The sequence below is a fragment of the Tamandua tetradactyla genome, chromosome 21 (genome assembly GCF_023851605.1).
Source record: "Tamandua tetradactyla isolate mTamTet1 chromosome 21, mTamTet1.pri, whole genome shotgun sequence".
Lineage (NCBI taxonomy): Eukaryota > Metazoa > Chordata > Mammalia > Pilosa > Myrmecophagidae > Tamandua > Tamandua tetradactyla.
Window position 1 is genome coordinate 51,851,234 of NC_135347.1, and position 20,612 is coordinate 51,871,845.

At 41.3% G+C, this 20,612-nt stretch overlaps 1 protein-coding gene and 1 long non-coding RNA gene across 5 annotated transcripts in view; one reads left to right on the plus strand and one right to left on the minus strand.

Annotated features, from left to right (window-relative positions):
* Nucleotides 1-20,612, minus strand: part of CMYA5 (cardiomyopathy associated 5) — a 102,664-nt gene that overhangs the window by 42,053 nt on the left and 39,999 nt on the right. The window contains exons 2-5 of one of the 2 annotated variants that reach the window (XM_077139328.1): nucleotides 8,527-19,630; nucleotides 4,869-4,964; nucleotides 1,150-1,383; nucleotides 114-136 (exon numbers count right to left, since the gene is read on the minus strand). In XM_077139328.1, the coding sequence (XP_076995443.1) occupies nucleotides 114-136; nucleotides 1,150-1,383; nucleotides 4,869-4,964; nucleotides 8,527-19,630 (11,457 nt within the window). The remainder of the gene's footprint in view (nucleotides 1-113; nucleotides 137-1,149; nucleotides 1,384-4,868; nucleotides 4,965-8,526; nucleotides 19,631-20,612) is intronic. The other variant, XR_013167136.1, reaches the window with a different exon arrangement.
* The window catches only part of LOC143665650 (uncharacterized), a 28,704-nt gene continuing 10,182 nt past the window's right edge, over nucleotides 2,091-20,612 (plus strand). The window contains exons 1-3 of one of the 3 annotated variants that reach the window (XR_013167137.1): nucleotides 2,091-2,221; nucleotides 4,947-5,049; nucleotides 6,597-6,691. This is a non-coding gene — a long non-coding RNA (uncharacterized LOC143665650). The remainder of the gene's footprint in view (nucleotides 2,222-4,946; nucleotides 5,050-6,596; nucleotides 6,692-20,612) is intronic. The other 2 variants (XR_013167139.1, XR_013167138.1) reach the window with 2 other exon arrangements.

Sequence of the window (20,612 nt, forward strand, 5' to 3'; positions counted from 1 at the left end):
AATATATGTATTTTTATTGGCAACTCATTTTCTATAAAGCATCAAAATATTAAAATAAAGCATCCAGTCATGCTATTCTCAGACGCCACTACTTAGTGCCATGTTTTATATACCTTTCATTGATCTCCTCAAACGACTTATGGAGGGAGGGAAAGAGAGGGGGGGAGGGGGAGACAGAGAGAAACCAGTTAACACCCAAAAGAAAAACCACCCAAGAGCAAGAAGATGGCCATGTCCGCTTCACCCAAATCTGCCCTGGCTGGAGGTTTTCCCAAAGGCGAATCAAAATCTACTATCAACCCCATTTCAGCTTGCTCTGTCTCCAAACTACTAGAGGACTGGGAAGACTGGGGAACTCAGAAAAGGAGGTCCCCACTCTTCCTAAAATGGTGCTTTCCTCCTCTTTGATGATAATGCCTAGCCTTAGGCCAGGTATGGATTTGCCTTCAGAAAAAATATCCCCACTACTCCCTGTTAATCCTGGCTCCAATCTCACTGAACATTCTAGGAGATTAGGGCAGCCGAGAGCTGTCTCTGTGTGGAGCAATTTAAGGAGTATCCAAGGGAACCTCCTGCCTACAAGTCACTTGCTTTAATTGAGAAATTCCATCCCCAGGAAGCCCCTTGTAAAAGCACCAACATATTACCTGAGAGAGGTACCACATTATCTCATATTTCTGTACACTAAAATTTTAACCAAAAAATTACTTTCAGCCAATTGGCAAGGCTCAAAGGACTGGTCTATATGAGAAGACGCTATAGATTCAGGAATGGAGAGGACAGGCCCCGGAGCCAGCAGAAGGGTGCTCTGTGCAGACAGGGCTAGCCCTCATATGGAGAGCATGGGAACAGAAAAGGTTTTAAGGCTGCTTTCTGTTGCTCTTTGAAGGCGGCTGCTCCCATGCAGCAGAACGGAACGGTCACGCTGCCTTCACACATCCGTCAGCTGCTTCTGGGATTAAGTTTTAGGAATTTGCTGGGGCCCTTCTATAGGCACTGGGCATGCACCAATAATTTTTAAATTTCAGAATCATCTAAAACCCACACAGATATAAATGATTTTACAGAATACTGAGAGATGAATGTTTTAAAGTAGACTTGGGCTGAGGCGGGCGGCCAGGGGCTGCGACTGCTGTAACTGGTGCTTACAGTGAGGAAAACAGTCTCATCCAGCTCCTCCGCCTCCCGCACGATGGTCTCCAGCGTGTCCTTGGCAGTGTCCATGCTCTGGAGAAAGCGGACCATCTGGTCGTGCAGGTACTCCATCTTCTTTCTCTTCACCTCCTCAAAGCTCTGAGCTTTCTCATCGTACTGGGCTAAAACCTTCTTCATCATTTCCTCATTCTGTTCTTCTAGCTTTTTTTCATTTTTGCTACAGTTTTCCTGAAAAAAGAACACTTCTGAATGAAACAAGTGCAGGTATGAATACAACAGTTAACATGAGCAGAGAGATACAAGTGCTGGAGAAAATGTGGGGAGAGAGCTGTACCTATCCAGTGTTGGTAGGGAAGCAGAGAGGTGCAGTCCCTTGGAGGGCAGTGTGGTGGCTGCACAGGAGGCTCGGGGTGGGGCAACCATTCAATCCTGCAATCCTGTTGTTAGGTGTATACTCGGAGGAACAGAGAACGGGACTTGAATAGACATCGGCACACTGGTGTTTACGGTGGTAGTGTTTGAGAATTGCAATGGATGGAGGCGACCTACGAGTACATCAACTGAAGACTGGAAGGGGGACTGTGGTTTGTACATACAATGGACCACTGAGCAGCCGCAAGAAGGAATGAAGTCATGAGGCATGCAGCTAAGTGGATGAAACTTGAGGATAGTATGTTGAGTGAAATAAGCCAGAAACTAAAAGACAAGTATTATAACGCCTCACCAACGAGGACGAACTATAACATGCAAACTCTGAGAGTTGAATTCAAGAACATAGGTTATCTGGTGAAGCCTATTAGAAAGGTTCCTAGATTGTAAGATCTTCCATAGTTCTACCTGTTATTTCTAAATTCTGAGTCGCAAGCTGTTTGTGTATGACCTGGACATTCCATGGAACTTTGGGTAATTTGTGTGACACCTGAGATAAGTGCTAGAGTTCTGTAGCTATGAAAGTCAGCATTACCCCATGCAGCAACTATTAAAAGCACTGAAAAAGGGATCAGACTTCAATCCGAGATATGAATAAAGCTGATCTGGGTAGGATTAAGGTAAATTGGTATACAAGGTAAAGGATGATACTGACTGTATTTTAAAACTTCAACTTCTGTGTGAGACCCAAGAAAGAGATGATTATTTGGTACAAAACTTATATTTCCTGTAACACACGAATTTAACTTGTACAGTTAGTTTATTTGACCACCATAATTACATGAAACCTTGAATAGGGAGTGAGATCTTGTTGGTTTGTACATGTTAATGTGATGCCCTGATACATTCTGGAGTAATCTGGGCAGAAGATAGAAAAAGTATTTGCAAAATCCCCTTGAGTGACTGGGGAAAAATGTGGAAATATTAAATTTTCCCACGTGGGGAAGACCTAATATTCTTGCAAGCAGTGGGGACTACCAATTTAATAGGTCAAGCCCTTGATCTTGTGGCTTGCTCTTATGAAACTTATTTCCTTAACGGAGAAGCTAAGACTATTTATAATTATGCCTAAAGATCACCCCCAGAGAACCTCTTTTGTTGCTCAGATGTGGTGTCTCTCTAAGCCAACTCTGCAGGTGAACTCACTGCTCTTCCCCCTCTATGTGGGACATGACTCCCAGGGACGTAAATCTCCCTGGCAATGTAGGACATGACTTCAGGGGATGAACATGGCCCTAGGGTTGTGGAAATGAGAAAACCTTCTTGATCAAAAGAGGGAAGATAACTGAGACAAAGTTTCAGTGGCTGAGAGATTTCAAATAGTCAAGAGGTTATTCTGGAGATTTTTCTTAAGCAGTATATAGATATCTCTTTTCAGTTTTTCGTGTATTGGAGTAGCTAGAGGAAAATACCTGAAACCATTGAACTTTAATCCAATAGCCTTGATTCTTGAAGATGACTGAGTAACTATGAAGCTTTTAAGGTGTGAACTTTGATTATGAAAACCTTGTGATTGACATTCCCTTTATCCAATATATGGACAGATGAGTAACAAGGAGAAAAAGACAAAGAAACAAAAGGGGGGCCATGGGGTTATGGGATGTTTGGGGTATTCTTTTTTACTTTTATATTTATTTTTATTCTTATCTTAATTGTTTTTGGAGTAACAAAAACGTTCAAAAATCTATGGTAATGATAAATGCACAGCTTGAAGATGATCTGGCATCTTGACAATCACACTCCTGTAAGGAGCAGGAAGTGCACAGACTAAATTTCCTATTTAGGAAATTTATTTATTTAGGGAATTTATTATTTAGGAAATTTATTTCCAACTGCACTTTGCCACAAATTCACTAAAAGACTATAATCAAGGAAGATTTAGTCACTGAACTACGAAAACAAAAATAATAAGATCTATGTATGGAAGTTTTACCCACCTTCATTCCCAGATGACAAAACTTGAAAATGGCATTGGAGAGAGTAGAGATCCATTACCTTCAGGTATGACCTTCGGTGGAGAGAGTTTAGTGCCGTTTGCATCACTCCACTGAAGTTATAGTGTGGGTGAGAGACCAGCGGATTGAACAGGGCATTACACTGATCAGTGTTCTCGTGACAGGGCAGCTTCCTCCACAGCAGGAGAAACTTTATTGCCCATGTGGACTCACCCAGGTATGTAGTTATCCTTACTAGCAGGATAATTTATGTTCTAAAAGGACAACTGGGGGAAGGGTCATTAAAAATCATAAGCAGGTGCTAACTGATCTGTAACAAGAGTAAACCAGATCTTTCATAAACAAACCAGCATGTGGAATCACCCGAGTGATAGAGGAGTTGTGCATCAGCCTTCTGCAATCACTTTGGGCCCTCTGCCATGATGGATTGATGGATAAGGCTTCCAGAGCCATCTCTGGACAAGGATGGAACATTATTACCTGCTCCCCTCTCTATAAAGGTCAGCAGCCAGGAGAGTATGAACTCATCAAAGACAGCTGTACCATGAGAGACACTCGTGTCCTGAGCATGGGACACTGGGCAGTGCCTTAGAGCATTTCTGCAGAGCTAAGCCACTGAAAGCAAGATTGTGGAGCACGTAAGAATCAGATCTGGGGGCGGGCCACGGTGGCTCAGCAGGTAAGAATGCTTGCCTGCCAAGCCCGAGGACCCGGGTTTGATTTCCGGTGCCTGCCCATGTAAAAAAAAAAAAAAACTTCTAGAAGAAAATATAAGGAAACATGTTCAGAATCTTGGGTTAGGCAATGGTTTCATAGACTTTACCCCTAAAGCAAAAGTAAAAAAGAAATAAATGGGACCTCACATAAAATAAAAACCTTTAAAAAAAAAAAAAAAGAATCAGATCTGGGTTCAAATGTTGGTTATTCACAACTTACTATCAACTCACTATGACCTTGAGCGTTAGACTTAACTCTAAGCCTCAGCTTCTTGGCTACAAAGTGGGAATGATAACAATAACACTTATCAGGTATGGTTATTGTGAGGATTAAGTTGGATAAAGCAGGTAAAGTACTGCTCTGTTGTAGTAAGTGTACAATAAATGTGTGTTTTTAAGAGCAAGTAGCTCGTCCTTGGACAGAAAGCAGTCTCACTGATAACACAAAAGGAAGACATGAAGGACCCTCACCCCTAATAGAACAAAGTCAGCAATGACACACACACACACACGTGCACACGCAAAGCTCGCTGCAAAGCCTTTAAGCTCAGATTCATTTACATGTGATATTATGAACAAACGAGGTTAAAGTAAAAGGGAGATGGTAACTTACCTCAATGATATTAAAAAATGATTCTATCTCACTAACAAAGGCTTCAATCCTCAAGGACTTTTCTTGTAAATTTTCTAGAAATTCTGCTAATTGAACCTGAAGGAAAAGAATTAAGAAATCCTAAGTACATGACACCTTGGAAAAGAACTCCAAGCAGTGAGCTCCAAATTCCTTAAATCCGGTATGTTTGGCGGAGATTTACTATGCCATATTCACTAACGGATCAATCTTTAAGTTTTCTTTACGGCTTCATCTAAACTGATTGTTGATAACTCTGTACAATAAACAATTAGGAGGTCTGTGAGTGAGAGCTCCAAAGGAACTATACAAAGACAGTTCACCTTCTCATACAAGAGAAAGGGCTCAGTAAGCTGGTGAGCTCAAAGCACAGTTTTATGTTTTAGTAAACCATGGATCTGAATTCTTTCTCCTTAGTAAGGCTTCAACTTTTATACACTGTCTTTCCTCTGAGAGAACAGTCCTTTTGCTGAACCGATCCAACAGGTCTGAGCAGTTTCCTCACATCTGCCTAGTGGTCTCCCAGCCTCAGCCTGCTGGTCCTGACGTAAGAGTTATCAGAGTGCCAGAAGTCATCAGGTGATGGAAACTGCCCACTAAGGATTTAAAAGTTCTAAAGACTCTCAAAGGGTTAAAATACTCAAGAGGTGACAGCAAACTAGAAAATGCATGGGGCTGTGGGGGTGGATGGTATTTCCTTCAGCCATCATTATAAACCTAGCTACAGTCTATTCTGCTAAATTTAGTAAGTAACAAAACAGAGTAACAGGACTTCAGCTGGCTGGTTCGCCATCCACGGAGTGATGACAATACTAGGTTTGTGGAAGCCCCTTCAGGATCTGACCCCTGTTTCCTTTTAGAATCCCTGCTTCTTCTCCCCAGAGACCCCAGCCTCGAATCACAAGCCCTATCAACCCTTGGACACCTTCACACCTGCTCATATGGAATCCATTCCCTTTTCATATGGTGTTCCTTCTCTTTAGAATGCCCTCTCTGCCCCTGACTGCTGGAAGAACTCTGTTTCATTTTAGAAAGCTTCACTTTGTAGAGAAGCCTTCCTTAATCCTCCTGCCCCCAATCCACACACTTCACTTACACTCCCAAAGGCTAGTATCTCAACACATCCTGTGCTGAAATTTGGATCTACAAATCCATCTTCCTTTATTTATTTGAAACACAGATTCTGACACAGATTAGGAGGTCAATAAACACTGAGAAAGAAGGAAAAGAAGGAATCGATGACCAATAAGAGATAAGCCATGGGTGGGCCACGGTGGCTCTGCAGGCAGAGTTCTCGCCTGCCATGCCGGAGACCTGGGTTCGGTTCCTGGTACATGCCCATGCAAAAAAAAAACAACAACATAAGCCACCATAGTGGGAGTGGAGTAGGGAGAAGAGGCAAATATTTGGGTCATCTGAAGAGGTAGTAATCAGTTCCTGAATAATTACAAATGTCCTACAGTTGTGGGATGAATTATGTTACCCCACCCCCCAAAAAAGGTTATATTGAGGTCCAACCCAACAACTGTGACTGTGACCCTATTTGCAGATGCAATTAGCCCAGATGGGTCCTACTGGATTAGGGTGGGCCCTTAGTCCAATATGCCTGGTGTCCTTACGAGGGGAGGGAAATTCACACGCAGACATGGACACAGAGAGGAGGGAACCATGTGGAGGTGGAGGCAGACACTGAGCGATGCATGCTTGTAGGCACTAGAAGAGGCATGGAAGGATTCTCCCCACAGCCTTCAGAGAGAGCCTGGCCCTGGCAACGCCCTGATTTTGGACTTCTAGCCTCAAGAACTGTAAGAGAGTAAGTTTCTGCTGTTTTAATCCACTCCACTCGGTGGTAATCTGTCATGGCAGCCCTAAGACACTAACACACCTACCCAGAAGATGCTCAAAAATTCTCAGATTACAATTTTTAAAAACTGACTTTTATTTTTAAAAAGTTGCCAACCGGGTGCACGGGTGGTTCAGTGGCAGAAGGCTCACCTTCCACGTGGGAGACCCAGGTTCGATTCCCGGACCATGCACCCCACCAAAAAAAAAGTTGCCAACCAACTCTTAACATTCACAATCGACTTAATGGGAAATAAAGCAAGGCTCCTTGGCTTTAGCCAACAGTTTTCACTGTCTCTTCATATTGTTTAGAGATCATTCAAAAAAAAAAACACATTAAAATGGTTTTAAAGCAGAAGGCATCATATCTCCCTACTTAAGAAATTTGTTTTAAATTGAAAATATTTACTTTCACAGGTTTATTTTTCTAATATCCAAAACTCATAGAAATAAAACATAATTAAGAAGACTGTAAGAAAATAGCCTTGCTGACCATAATTTTTATTGAATGAAACCAAGTGTCATCATAGGACGAGGTCCACCTTACTGGTGCTAATGCATTCTGATGCTTGAGATTTCACAAAAGAAGTTGCCCTGGCTCTTAGAGAGCTACCAGGCAGAGTCTCAACAAATTTCACTCTGGAGAAATAGAACCAATATTAGACAGATTGAGAAGGATTAACTTGGTAGGGAAGAAAAGAAAAAAAGGTCAAGATTCTAATGTTATTCTATCGAATCAAAACAGGCCTGACAATTATTTAATGTGACTTATTTGAATAATCATATTGAAACGTGCTACCATTAGCAAGGCACCAAGCTGAGCAATGTGGATACAGAAACAAAATGGGATTTTGGGTGTCAGACAGACCTGAGTTTTAATCCAGTGCTGCCTTCTATGACTTTGGGTTAACATTTAAATCCTCTGAGCCTCTGTTTTGTTATCTGTAGACTGAGGACAACAGCAGGATTGTTGTGACGATTAAAAGATATTCTCTATATAAAGAGCTTCACACAGTGCCTGGCACACAGTGAGTGCTCAGTTCTTGTCATTATTTGCATTTAAGATCATGCTGGCTCATTCCTGCAAATGTATGAAGAATAGCCAGAGTTGGGAGTCCAGTTAGAAGGCTAATTTAAGTTAGATGGGAGTCTCAAACACTAAATGCTAGATTTCTGATAGTATCTCTGGGGAAGTAGAGCACTTATAATCACATATACAAGGATATCCGTTAAGACTACACTGGGGTCCTATAGACAAATAGGCAGAAAAAAATGCAAAAGTTTTAAATTCCTAATATAAATTATATACAGTGGAATGATAAATAGTAGAAATATGGAGAAAATAGGAATTTAAAGTGTTTTCCTGTCTTTGATTATTTATATAAAGCTTGCACTAAGATTGCTCAATGTAATATAAATGTTGTATTTTAAAAGAATAATATTGTAGATAATGGAAAATAAACTGTAGCTTATGCCCCAAAGTACACATTTTTTAATTTAAAATTATTTGGCATTTTTCTAATGGTAAGTGCTTATTGTCATAAATTAAGCCCCTCAAAGACAGTGATCCTGTACTATTTAACTTGGTAGCCCAAGAATCTAGAAAAAGGACTGGCCTATAGCATATTCCCAATAAATGTTTGTCAATCCAATCTTGGGAAATATTCTTAATTTACTTTCAGACTACTCTGTCTAAAGATGAATGTATCAAACACGGGTCATTTTTAAAATTGAGAAAATGTGAAAGCAAATTTAATGAATGATGACTAGTTATCTGAATTCTCTAAAATCCATTTACCTTTACAGCACTTATGGCCATGTCAAGCGTTGAAACCTCATGGTCTTTATGTGTGCCAAATATCTTGTCAATAGCAGAAATTGGGCTTTTGCAAGTGTAGCAATATGTATCAATCTGGGACTTTTTTGGTTCCTTTTGTGCCTTCTCAGCTACTAATGCTGATGATAATTGGTCTTGTTCCATCTCCTCACCGCCCAACTCTCTCTGTTCAGCAGACATACTTTGTTCCACCTCCTGCACAAATTCATTTTCACTGATGTGTTCAAAGGATGCCTTTCCCTGAGATAACACATCTTCAGGTGTGGATTCTGAAGACAGTTCCTCTGATAAAACATCTTGAGTAACCACTTCATAAGTCATGGATTCAGCAAATTCATAATCATTCTGAACAGGGCTGTTGTGGAACCTATCTTCCCTTGGCTCAGGTGAGACCATCATTTCAGGTTCCTCTTGCAGTGTTTCTTGAACACAAGTTGCACCAGATAAAAATTCTTCCTCTGGGAAGGATACTTGTACAGGGACATTCAGATTGACCTCTGGACTTGCATTCCCTGCTCCATTACCCTGAACACTTGCCTCATCCACTCTCTCTAGGACATTATTGGTGTCTTCAAAAGGAACTGCATAGCTTATCTTCTGGGTAACCACTCTGACTTCCTCAGTAATGGGAGCTTTCCTCTGCATTGCTCCATCATCAAGGGACTCCACATGTCCTAATGATTCTCCTTCCCTGCAAACAGTTTTCTGTTGCTCTTCCAGGCTCCTCTCCCCCAAAATAGTTCCAAACCTCCCCCAAATGTCCCCTTCTGCAGCTACTGGTTGGTATGAATCATCCTTATCAACTGATTTTTCTTCTAGACCTTGGCCTGGGTCCTTTTGAGTTATAGATGTGTCATGGAGAATGTCATCTTTGAGTATATACTTCTCAAAATATATTCCTGTTCCATCATCTGTGTCAGAACTTCTGCTCGGAAATGATGCCTCAGAATTCACGCTGTCACCTTCAGAAGTTGTCTCCCCTTCCTTTTTCTCTCCAACTGCTTCTTCATACAGATCCCTGTATAAAAATGCAAGTGCAGGTGGCTCCTCCAGGAGTTCTGGATTAATTGCTTTAGCAGTTGTAGGAAATATCTGAGTTCGTGACAAAACTCCTTCTTCTGCATCAAATAAGGGCATTCCAGGTGACTTTGAGTCCATGTCTCTATTCATGCCCTTTGGAGCATCTCTGTCAGCTGATTTTTGGATAACCAAAGACTGTTGAGTCTCTGGGTGAGATAATTTGCTGTGGTCCTTTTCCAATCCGTAAAAACTTTCATCCAATTTCACCAAGTCATATTCATGTTCTAGAGCACTTTCCTCTGGAATTTCTGGGAAAGAGAGAGTATCTTCTGTAACTTGCTTTGAGAGTTCATCTTCAACATTTAATTTCTGTGGAGCTTTCAGTTTTTCTAGGTCTGGGGAGATGTTATAATCAATCAAAGTATACTTTTCAAAATAATCCTCTTCACTGGCAATTGTGGGCTGAATAAAGGTTGACTCTATAGGTACCTCCTCCTCTTCTGTTTTATGAGTTTCCCTTTGCTTATTTTCTTTCAATAATGTAACATTTTCATCAGTATCTTCCAACTCACTCTCTAAGTTTTTATGGCAAGCAACTGCCTCACTATTGTCATGGAGTGGCATGGTTTTAAGTGAAGCCTTCTCTTCCAAATATTCTAACTTATCTTGCATCTGTTCACTTTCTTCCTGATCTACTGAAGAAATAAATGCAGGAGCATGAATATTCAGTATCTCACAACCTTCAGAAATGATACTGAAGGCACTCTTTTGATCTTCTGAAAGTCCAGCTGGCTTACTAGTCGCCATAAATTTTTCATCTTTTGCATTTATGTCTTCAGGGTCCTTGGTTATTTCTTTAGTAAAAACAGTTTTGTCAACATCGATTGCTGATGCATTAGTTATAAATTGAGCATAGTTGCTGCTTGCTGAAGAAGGTGGTTCATTTACATGGGCATCTTCCATAGTCTCTCTATGATGCTTTGAAATAACAACAGATTGTTTAGGCATATCGGATGTAGGATCTTTAGATGTCTGAATGGTGTGCATGGTACGCTTATCTGAAGTCAATTCTGACCATAGCATTTCTTGTTTCTTTGCTGTAGCGGTTTCTGTAGAAGCTCCTGAACCAAGCATTTGTGATTTTACAGATGATAACAATTGTGGTGGTGTTTCTAAGCTCTTTGTTTCATCAGAAGGATGATCTAAAATCCTTTCAAATTCTTTAGAAGGAGATTTTTGCTCCATTCTTTCTTTTGTGATGTCTGTTGATCCATCTTTTGACAGCTCTGATACAGTGAACTGCCCCTTTTCTAAATTGTGACTATCTATATCCCTGTTTGACTTTTCCAAAACCAGACTGCCTTCCTTAGGTAAAGAATGGCTGTCAATTTCATCATGAGAAGGAAGATCCACTGGGATGAAAATCTTGTTTTTTTCCACCAAAAATTTGCTTTCTTCTAATGGATGTGGTTGGGTTCCTTTTGCCTTTGTTTCCCTGGTTTCTGGGTGAGTCTCTGAGGGCACAGTTTGTGATTTTTTAATCGTTGATATAGTTTTGACTAATGAAAATGGTTGAGTTTCACCTAAAGAACAACCTAAAGAGATATCTGACTCTTCAGGCATAGACATGGATACATTCACAGAATAAGGTTGAATTTCTTGCTGCTTATTTTCTTCTGAAAATACCTGGGACCACTTTTCTTTTGCTTCTCTTTTCTCCTCCTCAGAACCAACAATAATTTTGGATCTTTCTTTATGGTCTTCATTTTGGTAGACCTGCAGTATAACAGCTTTTGATTCTTCTGATTCAGTGGGTCCAGATCCATGCGTAATTTGTGTCTTCTCTATTTCATTATTATCTCTAAGCTCTAATGGGGCCACAGTTTCTTGTTTTTCTGCCAGCACCTTCTTTTCTGTCAAGGAATATATTCTGGTTTCTATGTTGTCTTTTCTCTCAGTGGGGCTAAAAGACCTGAGTTTTATTTCCTCTCCAGACATTTTCAAGGAAGTAGGTTCTAGCATTTCTTTTGTTAGTCTGTCTTCACTATGATCAATTAAACTGCCTTTTGATTCTTCCATTGGCAAAATTGTGGACTCTGGCTTCTCTGGTTCTTTTGTGATATTTTTACTTGAGTAGTTGGATGACGCTGATGCTGGCTGTTGTGGCACCTTATCTATTGCATCAAATGAAAAGGGTGATGTTTCTTTTTGATCACTTCTTGGCTCTCCCTTAAGAATAGAAACATTCCATTTAGATGGAGGAGCAATTGCTGGTTTCTGGGCTCTTTTACTGTCAGTGACATGAAGAGAAACAACATTTTTGACCTCTTCCGTAACCAATTTCTTATCCATGGGGGAATAAGTTCGAATTCCAAGTTGTTCCTCACCATCAGCAGAAGTAACTTCTGAGTTTATGTCTATTTCCTCTGAAGAATCGATGATTTCTTTCTTCCCATAATCTTTCCTAGACACTTCAGAGGTAGATTTTGGCTGTTGTAAAACTTCTACATTTGATAAAACTGTAGGTGTTTCTTTAAAGTCTTGACTTTCAACAGGTTTAACTAAAACAGCTCTGCATTCTTCAGCAGTTGTAACTTTTGCCTCGGGTAATGGATAGTCAACTGGTTTCTGAGTTGCATAATCAGAGACAGCTGGAATCATATCTTTAGATTCTTTCATACTCATTGCTTTTTCTTCAGATGGACTTGGCTGAGTTTTTAAGTCTTCTTTTTCAGCAACTTTGTTATCTGAAGTGCTTGATCCAAAAAACAAATTGGACATCCAGGATGTGAAAGATGAAATTCCTTTCTTTCCCTTTTCTTCAGAAAGACGTGGCTCAACTGCCTGTGGCTGTTCTGGCAGTCTCTGTGTCACCTCAGGTGACTCTGAGGGCAGAAATTTCTCCTTAATTTGGATTGAGGGGAGGGGTTTTTGCTGTGTGGGTATTTTCACTTCAGATGCTGGTTTCCCTCCCTCATTAGCATCTTCTACAATCTTTGACCACGCCATTTTTGATTCTTCTAATGGCTTCTCTACAGGTAGAGGAGGGGTGCTCCTGTGTACTTCTTTTTCATTGCCTGAGGCAGTTTCTGTGACTGTTGCCTGGAAATGGGCTGCTTTGGTGGAGGAGGGAATTGTTTTTGATTTTACCTCTTCTACCAATGAGCCAAACACATGTTTCTGGAGGATTTCTTCAGAAGATACTTTGATTTCTCCTTGGCTCTCTTCTTTGCAAGGCCTGGAAAATTCTGTGTTTTCTCTCTCCAATAACAGACTTTCACTCCCGATGAGAGGATAGATCTGTTTCCCCTCAGTAACATTTTTCTCTACATTTCCAGCTGGAACTTGAAATGGTTTTGGGTGCTGGGTCAACTTTATTTCTTTAGAAGAGGAAGTTTTAGTTGATAGTGTCTCTGCATCACTGCTGGAGCCATCTAGAGTAGATACTGGTTCCTGTAATGTTAAATGAGACTCTTCAGCAGAATGTGGCAGAACCTGCTCTGTAATTTCATATGTATGGTCTTTATCTGAGGGAACAACCTTGACCAGATCATCACTGCCAGAGGAACCCAGCTGCACAGATCCCAGTATTCTTTCATGATGATGACTGGTCAAATCTCTTTCTGGATTTTCCAGCATCCAATTTTCATCCTTTGGATAAATAAGGGGCTCTTTCCTTTTTATTTCTTTAACATCTGTAGGCTCACTTGTCATAAGTGATTTTGATTCCTCCAAAGGCAAATTTTCTTTCATAGAGGAAAATTGTTTAATACCCAGGTCTTGTTTATCTTCAGAAGAGCTGCTTATATCGGGCAACTTGACAGCTTTATCGGAATAGAGCACTTTTTCGGGCTTCTTTTGTTCCACAAGGAGGGCAGAATAAGTAATCTTTGATGGTTCTGTTATACTCTGGGGTACATGGAATGAATTAGGTTGGCCAGTTTCTTCATTTAGCTTTGTTAAAATATCTCCTGTTACACGTGCCTTCAAATTTCCTACTGGTTGTAATGGGCCTTTCTCTTGTTTTCCCCCCTTTTCAACGTTGGCTGAATGGTTCAACTCCTCTGATAAGCCTTTTATAGAAAAAGCGATTCGCTGAAATTCTTCTGGGTTTTCTGCTTCTCCTAGAGAAGTAGATGCTTCTTTTGACCTGAGCCCGCCTACCTCAGGAAAGATAGGTTTAATTTCTTGATTCTGAGGTTCCTCCCTAAGGCATGCTGAAAACTCTGAAATTTCAGGTAATGTAGTAGATGCATGAAATTCCCTGTTTTCCTCTTTCTTCTTAAGCTCAGCTATGCCCTTTTCCAAAACAGAATCACTTGTTTCAGGTATGGGAGATTTTACTTGTTTTGTGTCTATGGTTTCACTTTGTCTACCCAAATCACTAATGAATTCTGACTCAACGTTTTGGAACTCTGGTACTTGGGGTGTCTTGTCTTTCTTCTCAGGTTCCAAAGAGAATTCTGTCAAGGAAAGACCTTGTTTTTCCGACAGGCAATCTCCCTGATCTGTAGAAGACCTCGCCATCGTCCACCTGCTCCTATCATCAGTGGGGGTTAGTGAAGTCAGGGTTAACTCTTCTGACACTAAATTTTCAGTTTGGGGAGAAGAATTTGCTACTTCTCCACTGTTGCCTTTTGGAACTGTATGTTCGGTAGCAGATACATTTTGTGAGGAAGAAAGCTGGGTTTCTTTTTTCTTTATCTCCCCATCTAGGTTGAGTGAAGCCAAATGTTCAGATGGTACCACCTCTGAGATAGATGTGGAGTACTTTTTCTGTGATGGAACGACAGGTTCAGAATCGAGGATTTCAGAAAAAATAAGACTTGGTTCACTTTCTGCCTTTGCATCTTTAGGTACATCTGATTGCTCAAATGAAGATGTTCTGGTTATTAGCAATGCAGGTTTAATTTCTTCAGTTTCTACTTTTGACAAAATAGAGTATTCTGATGTCGATAATACACTTAGAGAGGAATCAAATTTAAATGCCTTCTCTGCTTCTGACCAGCATGAATGTTTGGATGCAGTAGTTTCAATGGGAGAAACTACCTGAATTGATGCCTTTTCCTCTTCCTTAGGAACTGGATGCTCATCTATAGATGCTACTGCTGGTGGCAAACCATCTCCTAATTCACCCTTTCCTAGTTTTATTAAGACTGGATGCTCTACAGGGGTGGTAAAAGGTACATTTGGTGGGATTTCTTCTTTTGCTAATTTGGTTAAATTTGAATCATGCTTAGTTACAGGTATGGTAGTCCTTGAAGAATCGGGTTCAATTACTTTCTTTATTTCTTCTGGCAGTGCTGAAAATGCTGGTGCAGGTGGATCATGTCCAATTTCCTTTTCCATTTCAGATAAAGCTGAATGTGGTACCACAGGTGTAGCTGTTATTTTAGAATCATGTTTCACTTCCATCATCACTGCTGAAAAGACCTCAGGTCCAGATAAAGACATTTCCTTTAGAGGAGCATGTGGTTTTATTACTTCAGGATCATTCATTGACAACATTCTTTGTTCCAGTTCAGATGTCACAGTTGGAGCTAAATTGGGTTTAACATCCTTCTTTGGCTCATCTACCAAGTGAGACACAACTGAATATTTCATCCCAGACCCTGGAACATTTGGAGGCTGAAGCTCCATTTCTTGATCCTGTGATACATGTACTGTAGCTGCCTGAGAATTGGGCACAATTTCTTCCTTTCTGACTTCTGACAAAGCCATCTGTTCATCTCCAGCTTCTGGGGTGAGTGAAGTTTTGGGTTCCTCCTGTTCTTTCTTAACTGCATGGTCTGAATCAGGTGACACTGAATACTGAGACGGAGGCAAAATATGTTTGGTTTCTTCCTTTACCATGGATGATTTTGCAGGTAAAGAATCAGGTGTTGCAGCTACTGGTGAACTAATATTAATTTCTTCCTTCTCCGATTCACTTGTTACACGTGGTAGAATTGAGTCCTCAGACTCAGGCTCCAAAGATGTTTGAGTTTTCCACTTCTCTGTCAAAATGAGATATTCAGATACAGACATTGAGGTTGTTTGGTGATCTGGTTCAATTTCTGTCTTCTCGGCTTTATTTATTGCAAGTGACAGACTCAAGACTTCAGGTACAGGTATCAAAGGGGAAGATTCAGGTTTTTGTTTCTTTGAGGAACTGGCATGTTCAGGTACAGGTGTAGCAGCTGTTGATCCAATTTCTTCCTCATTTGTTGCTGAAGAACAGGAATAACCTGAAGTAGACATTGAAGTTAATAGTGAATCAGGCTCAATTTCATATTTTGTTTCTGGGATTCTATACGGTGGGATTGAAACCTGCGATGCTGAGTCTGGAGAAAAAAGTTCAGCTTCTTCAGTGTCTTCATCTGACAAAATGGTATGTTCAGATGACGATGTTAAACATATTGGAGAATCACACTCAAATTCTCTTTTCTCTGCTTCCTGAGGTGCATAGGATGGAAATGAGAATTCTGATGCAAATGCCGAATCTGGAGAAAAAGGTCCAAGGTCTTCTTGTTCTTCTTCTGATGACAAGGGTGAGGGGCCACCTTTCAGATTTAAAGGGGATCTATGGACAGCCACTTCCTTCTTGGATTCCTGTGTTGAACATGGTGGAACTGAAAATTCAGAGGCAGAGGTGGAAGAGGGAGTGTACCGCTCCATTTCTAGCGACTCTTCTGATAAGACTACATATTCAGATGCAGCAGTTGAATGAGCTGGGGACTGGCATTCAGAAGTCACCTCCATTGTACACGGTGGGAGAGAGTGGTCAGATACAGAGGCCACATCTGGAGAATACGGTCCAATGACTTCCTCCTCTTCTTCTGACAGCATTCTGTGCTCAGAAACCCCTTGAATTGACTTGAATTGGCACACCTCATCAATTATTTTCTTTTGGGGTTCCTGTGTTGCATTTGGTGGAGCCGCATAGTTGGGCAGTGTGGAATCTGGTGTGAAATGCTCACTTCTTATGTCCTCTTCTTCTGATGGGACTATGGGTTCTGATGTGGCAGTTGAAAGCAGCGGTGGCTGGCATTCAGGAGTCTCATTTGTGCAAGGTGGAATATGTTCAGATACAGAAGCCACAGCTGGGGTATAGGAGCCAATGTCTTCCTTCTCTTCGGACAGAATCTCACGTCCCAAAACCCCTTTTGACTTGAATTGGCACACATCATCAATTATTTTCTTTTGGGGTTCCTGTGTTGCATTTGGTGGAGCTGCATATTTGGGCAGTGTAGAATCTGGTGTGAAATGCTCAATTCTTATATCCTCTTCTGAAAGGACAACGGGTTCTGGTGTAGCAGTTGAAGGCAGTGGTGACTGGCATTCGGGAGTCTCACTTGTGCAAGGTGGAATATGTTCAGATACAGAAGCCACAGCTAGGGTATATGAGCCAATGTCTTCCTTCTCTTCAGACAGAATCTCATGTTCCGAAACCTCTTCTGACTTGAATTGGCACACGTCATCAATTATTTTCTTTTGGGGTTCCTGTGTTGCATTTGGTGGAGCTGCATATTTGGGCAGTGTAGAATCTGGTGTGAAATGCTCAATTCTTATGTCCTCTTCTTCTGAAAGGACAACGGGTTCTGGTATAGCAGTTGAAAGCAGTGGTGGCTGGCATTTGGGAATCTCATTTGTGCAAGGTGGAATATGTTCAGATACAGAAGCCATAGCTTGGGTATATGAGCCAATGTCTTCCTTCTCTTTGGACAGAATCTCACATTCCGAAACCTCTTCTGACTTGAATTGGCACACGTCATCAATTATTTGCTTTTGGGGTTCCTGTGTTGCATTTGGTGGAGCTGCATATTTGGGCAGTGTGGAATCTGGTGTGAAATGCTCAATTCTTATATCCTCTTCTTCTGAAAGGACAACAGGTTCTGGTGTAGCAGTTGAAGGCAGTGGTGATTGGCATTCGGGAGACTCATTTGTGAAAGGTGGAAGAATATGTTCAGATACAGAAGCCACAGCTGGGGTATAGGAGCCAATGTCTTCCTTCTCTTCTGACAGAATGATGTCCTCAGAAACATCTTCAGGCTTTAATGAGGACTCCTGATCACTTGCTTTCTTCAGTGATTCTTCTGTTGCCTGGAATGGACGTGAATATTCATAAGCTGGTATGGAATCTGGTGTGTGACACGGACTTTCTGGGGCCTCTTCTGAAAGGCCCATGTGCTCCGGTGTCATTACTGAACAGGATGGGGACTGGCATTCAGAAGTCTTCTCAGTTGTGGAAGATGGGAAAGAGTATTCAGATTCAGAGGCCGCAGCTGGGGAATAAGGCTCAAGTTCCTCATTCTCTTCCTCTGACAAAACGACATGTTCAGATGTAGCTTTTACACCGGATGGAGAAACTGGTTCAAGTTCTTTCCTCTCTAGCTCATGGTTTGAATCCTGTGGGACTGAACACTCCGATACAAAAGCAGAGTCTGTACAGACAGACTCATTTTCCTCTCCTTCTTCCTCAGATAAAACTACAGGTTCAGGTGTTGCTGTCACCAATGGCAAAATGGGCGCCTCATCTTCCTGCCCCACCTCAGGGGCCAAATGTGATGGGAAGGGCTTCTCAGAAACTAATGGGCCTTCTGTGTAATCAAGTTCTGTGATGTCTTCTGGTAAATTAGTATCTTCAGATTCAGGAGTAACAGCTATTGGTAGAGATGTTTCTATTTCTTCTTTCTTTGATGCTTCTAATACTAGAGGTTCAGAAAGAGAAAAGGATGACTCGGGCAGGTTTTCTTCTTTCTCTCCTTTGACACCCGGATGAGGAAAGGTCAGTTGTTCAGAGACTGGTTCTGCCCTTTCTGGAGAAGTCAGATAAGTCTGATCTTTCTCCACGCTGAAACTTTCCTCAGCAGGTGCCGCCACTCCTGGTGAACCTGTCTCCAAAAACTCCACCTCTGCCTCAAGTGAGATGGAATGGTCAGCAGAATACACTTCATCTTTCTTTGCCTCATCAGCTAAAGGTGGTGAGATTGAAGAATCATCCTCTGAAATTATAGTAACTTGTGAATCAGGCTCAAGCACTTCCTTTGTTGCTTGCAGTAACACAGTTGTAGATGTATCAGGTATAGGAGAGGAAGGTTTCATCTTGTGGGTTTTTGCGTCATTGCCTGACTGTTGTGGCACTGGTTGTGGAGGGCTGAACCGTGTTTCTCCTTTTGCTGTGTCACAACTCGAATAAGAGGGAATTGTGTGCTTGCTTGCAGATGCTGCATTTAAGGATGAATCAGCATGAATTTTCTTTCGATCTTCATGACTGAAAAATGAAGTCAAGGGCTTTGATCCTTTGGAGAGTGCACTTTTCCAGGGTGGAGGAAGGTCTTTTATAGATGATACTAAACTTTGGAGTCCTACTTTGCCTGTTTGGGGAACTATATTAAAATCTGGCTCTAGACTAATAGATGCATCTTTCCCTTTCCTATAATGCATTTCTTTAATTACATAACCTCTTGGCAATGTTCCATAAAACTGTAGAGGAATTAATTCTTCATTAACCGAATTAAACATCTTAATTTTATATTCGACTGTTCCTATGTAGACTGGCCTTAACACCAATGGCTTGTGTTCTTTGTATATCGCGCCAGTAATAGGAGGTGTATTTGAAGTGGTCGTCTTTTTTTTCATTTTATCATAAATGCCAACAGAGGACTTCTCTTTCCCGTTTCTTTGTACATGACTTTCTGAAGTTAAAGGATTATCTTTTTTGTTTGCTGAAACATCTTGGGATTCAAGAGAGTTTCTCTTTTTGTTGCCTTTCCGACGCAGTGATGGTGAGCTGTGCTTTGACTTATGCTTTCTTTTCCGAATCTTTTTAACTTCATCCACGATAAAGGAAACGTTCCCTGGGGGGGCATTTACAGTGGACCCTTCCGGACTGCACACTCCAGAAGTCTGACTTTCTCCTGAGGCCCAGGGAGTGGATGACCTACTTGAATTGGTCTCCCAGGTTATTCCACTATCTTCCCGTTGGACTGCTACCATGGAGAAGGAGGGGTCAGATATGATACATTCCTGCTTGGTCCTGCCTTCTTCATCCTGGTCTGAGATCCTATAGTAAATAATAATAATAACAAGTAAATATCACATTTTTACAAGGTAAGGAATTAATTGGAAATTAAAATATGGAGACCAATACTTCTATCCACATCAAAAATAGGAAAGTATATAAAATAAAGTTAAAAATTGAGGTCAAGATGCCAAATACATAGCACACCCAGGCTGGAATGAATCAATACCTCACTAACTCCAAAATAGCTAAAGCTAAATTTACCACCTTCCCTTATTTCCTATTGCCATTAGTGTCCCCAGTGGCCAGGTGGCATCCCAGTTACCTCCTACCCTCACCTGTCCTCAACCCATCCTGCCCACCTTTCCACACTAGCTTTACTAAAAACTTTTACCTGCCATTTCCCTGCTCAGTAAATTCCTTGTACCCATGGAGAAAAAGTTCAAAATCCTTAGCCATCCGATCGCTCTCTGGCCTTACTCCCAAGGACCTGCCTCCTCTGTCCTGCTTCCACCCTACCCCTAAATGGTGTATTTCTGTTCTGACTCACCCTTCTCTAAATGCATCATAAAAACTCTCAGTCGGGGCCATAAAAAGAAAATAGTGATTCCATATAAAGAGACCATGAGAAAATGTCAATCTTCTCTGCTTCAGTGCCCGCATCTGTTAAACATGGGTAATACTGGAACCCAGCGTGGGGGGGTGTTGTGAGGATTACATTAGTTAATACCCATAAAATGCCTAGAAACCATTCCCGGCACATAGTAAGTGCTCAACAGATGTCACCCATTCTTAGACACATCACACAATTCTTGGACAAGAGATCAAGAGAACCTGGGAGTGGTCAATTTCAACTGCTAGAGATGTTCGGAGAGGCAGCCTCAGCGTCAGGAGACAGCTGATGGCGGCTGCCCTTCCACTGCCTTTGGGCCCCTGTTTCAGACTGCAGAACTCTTCTTCCTTGGACTTATTTTTTAAATATTTTTATTGAGAAATATCCACACACCTAGAGTCCAACCATATT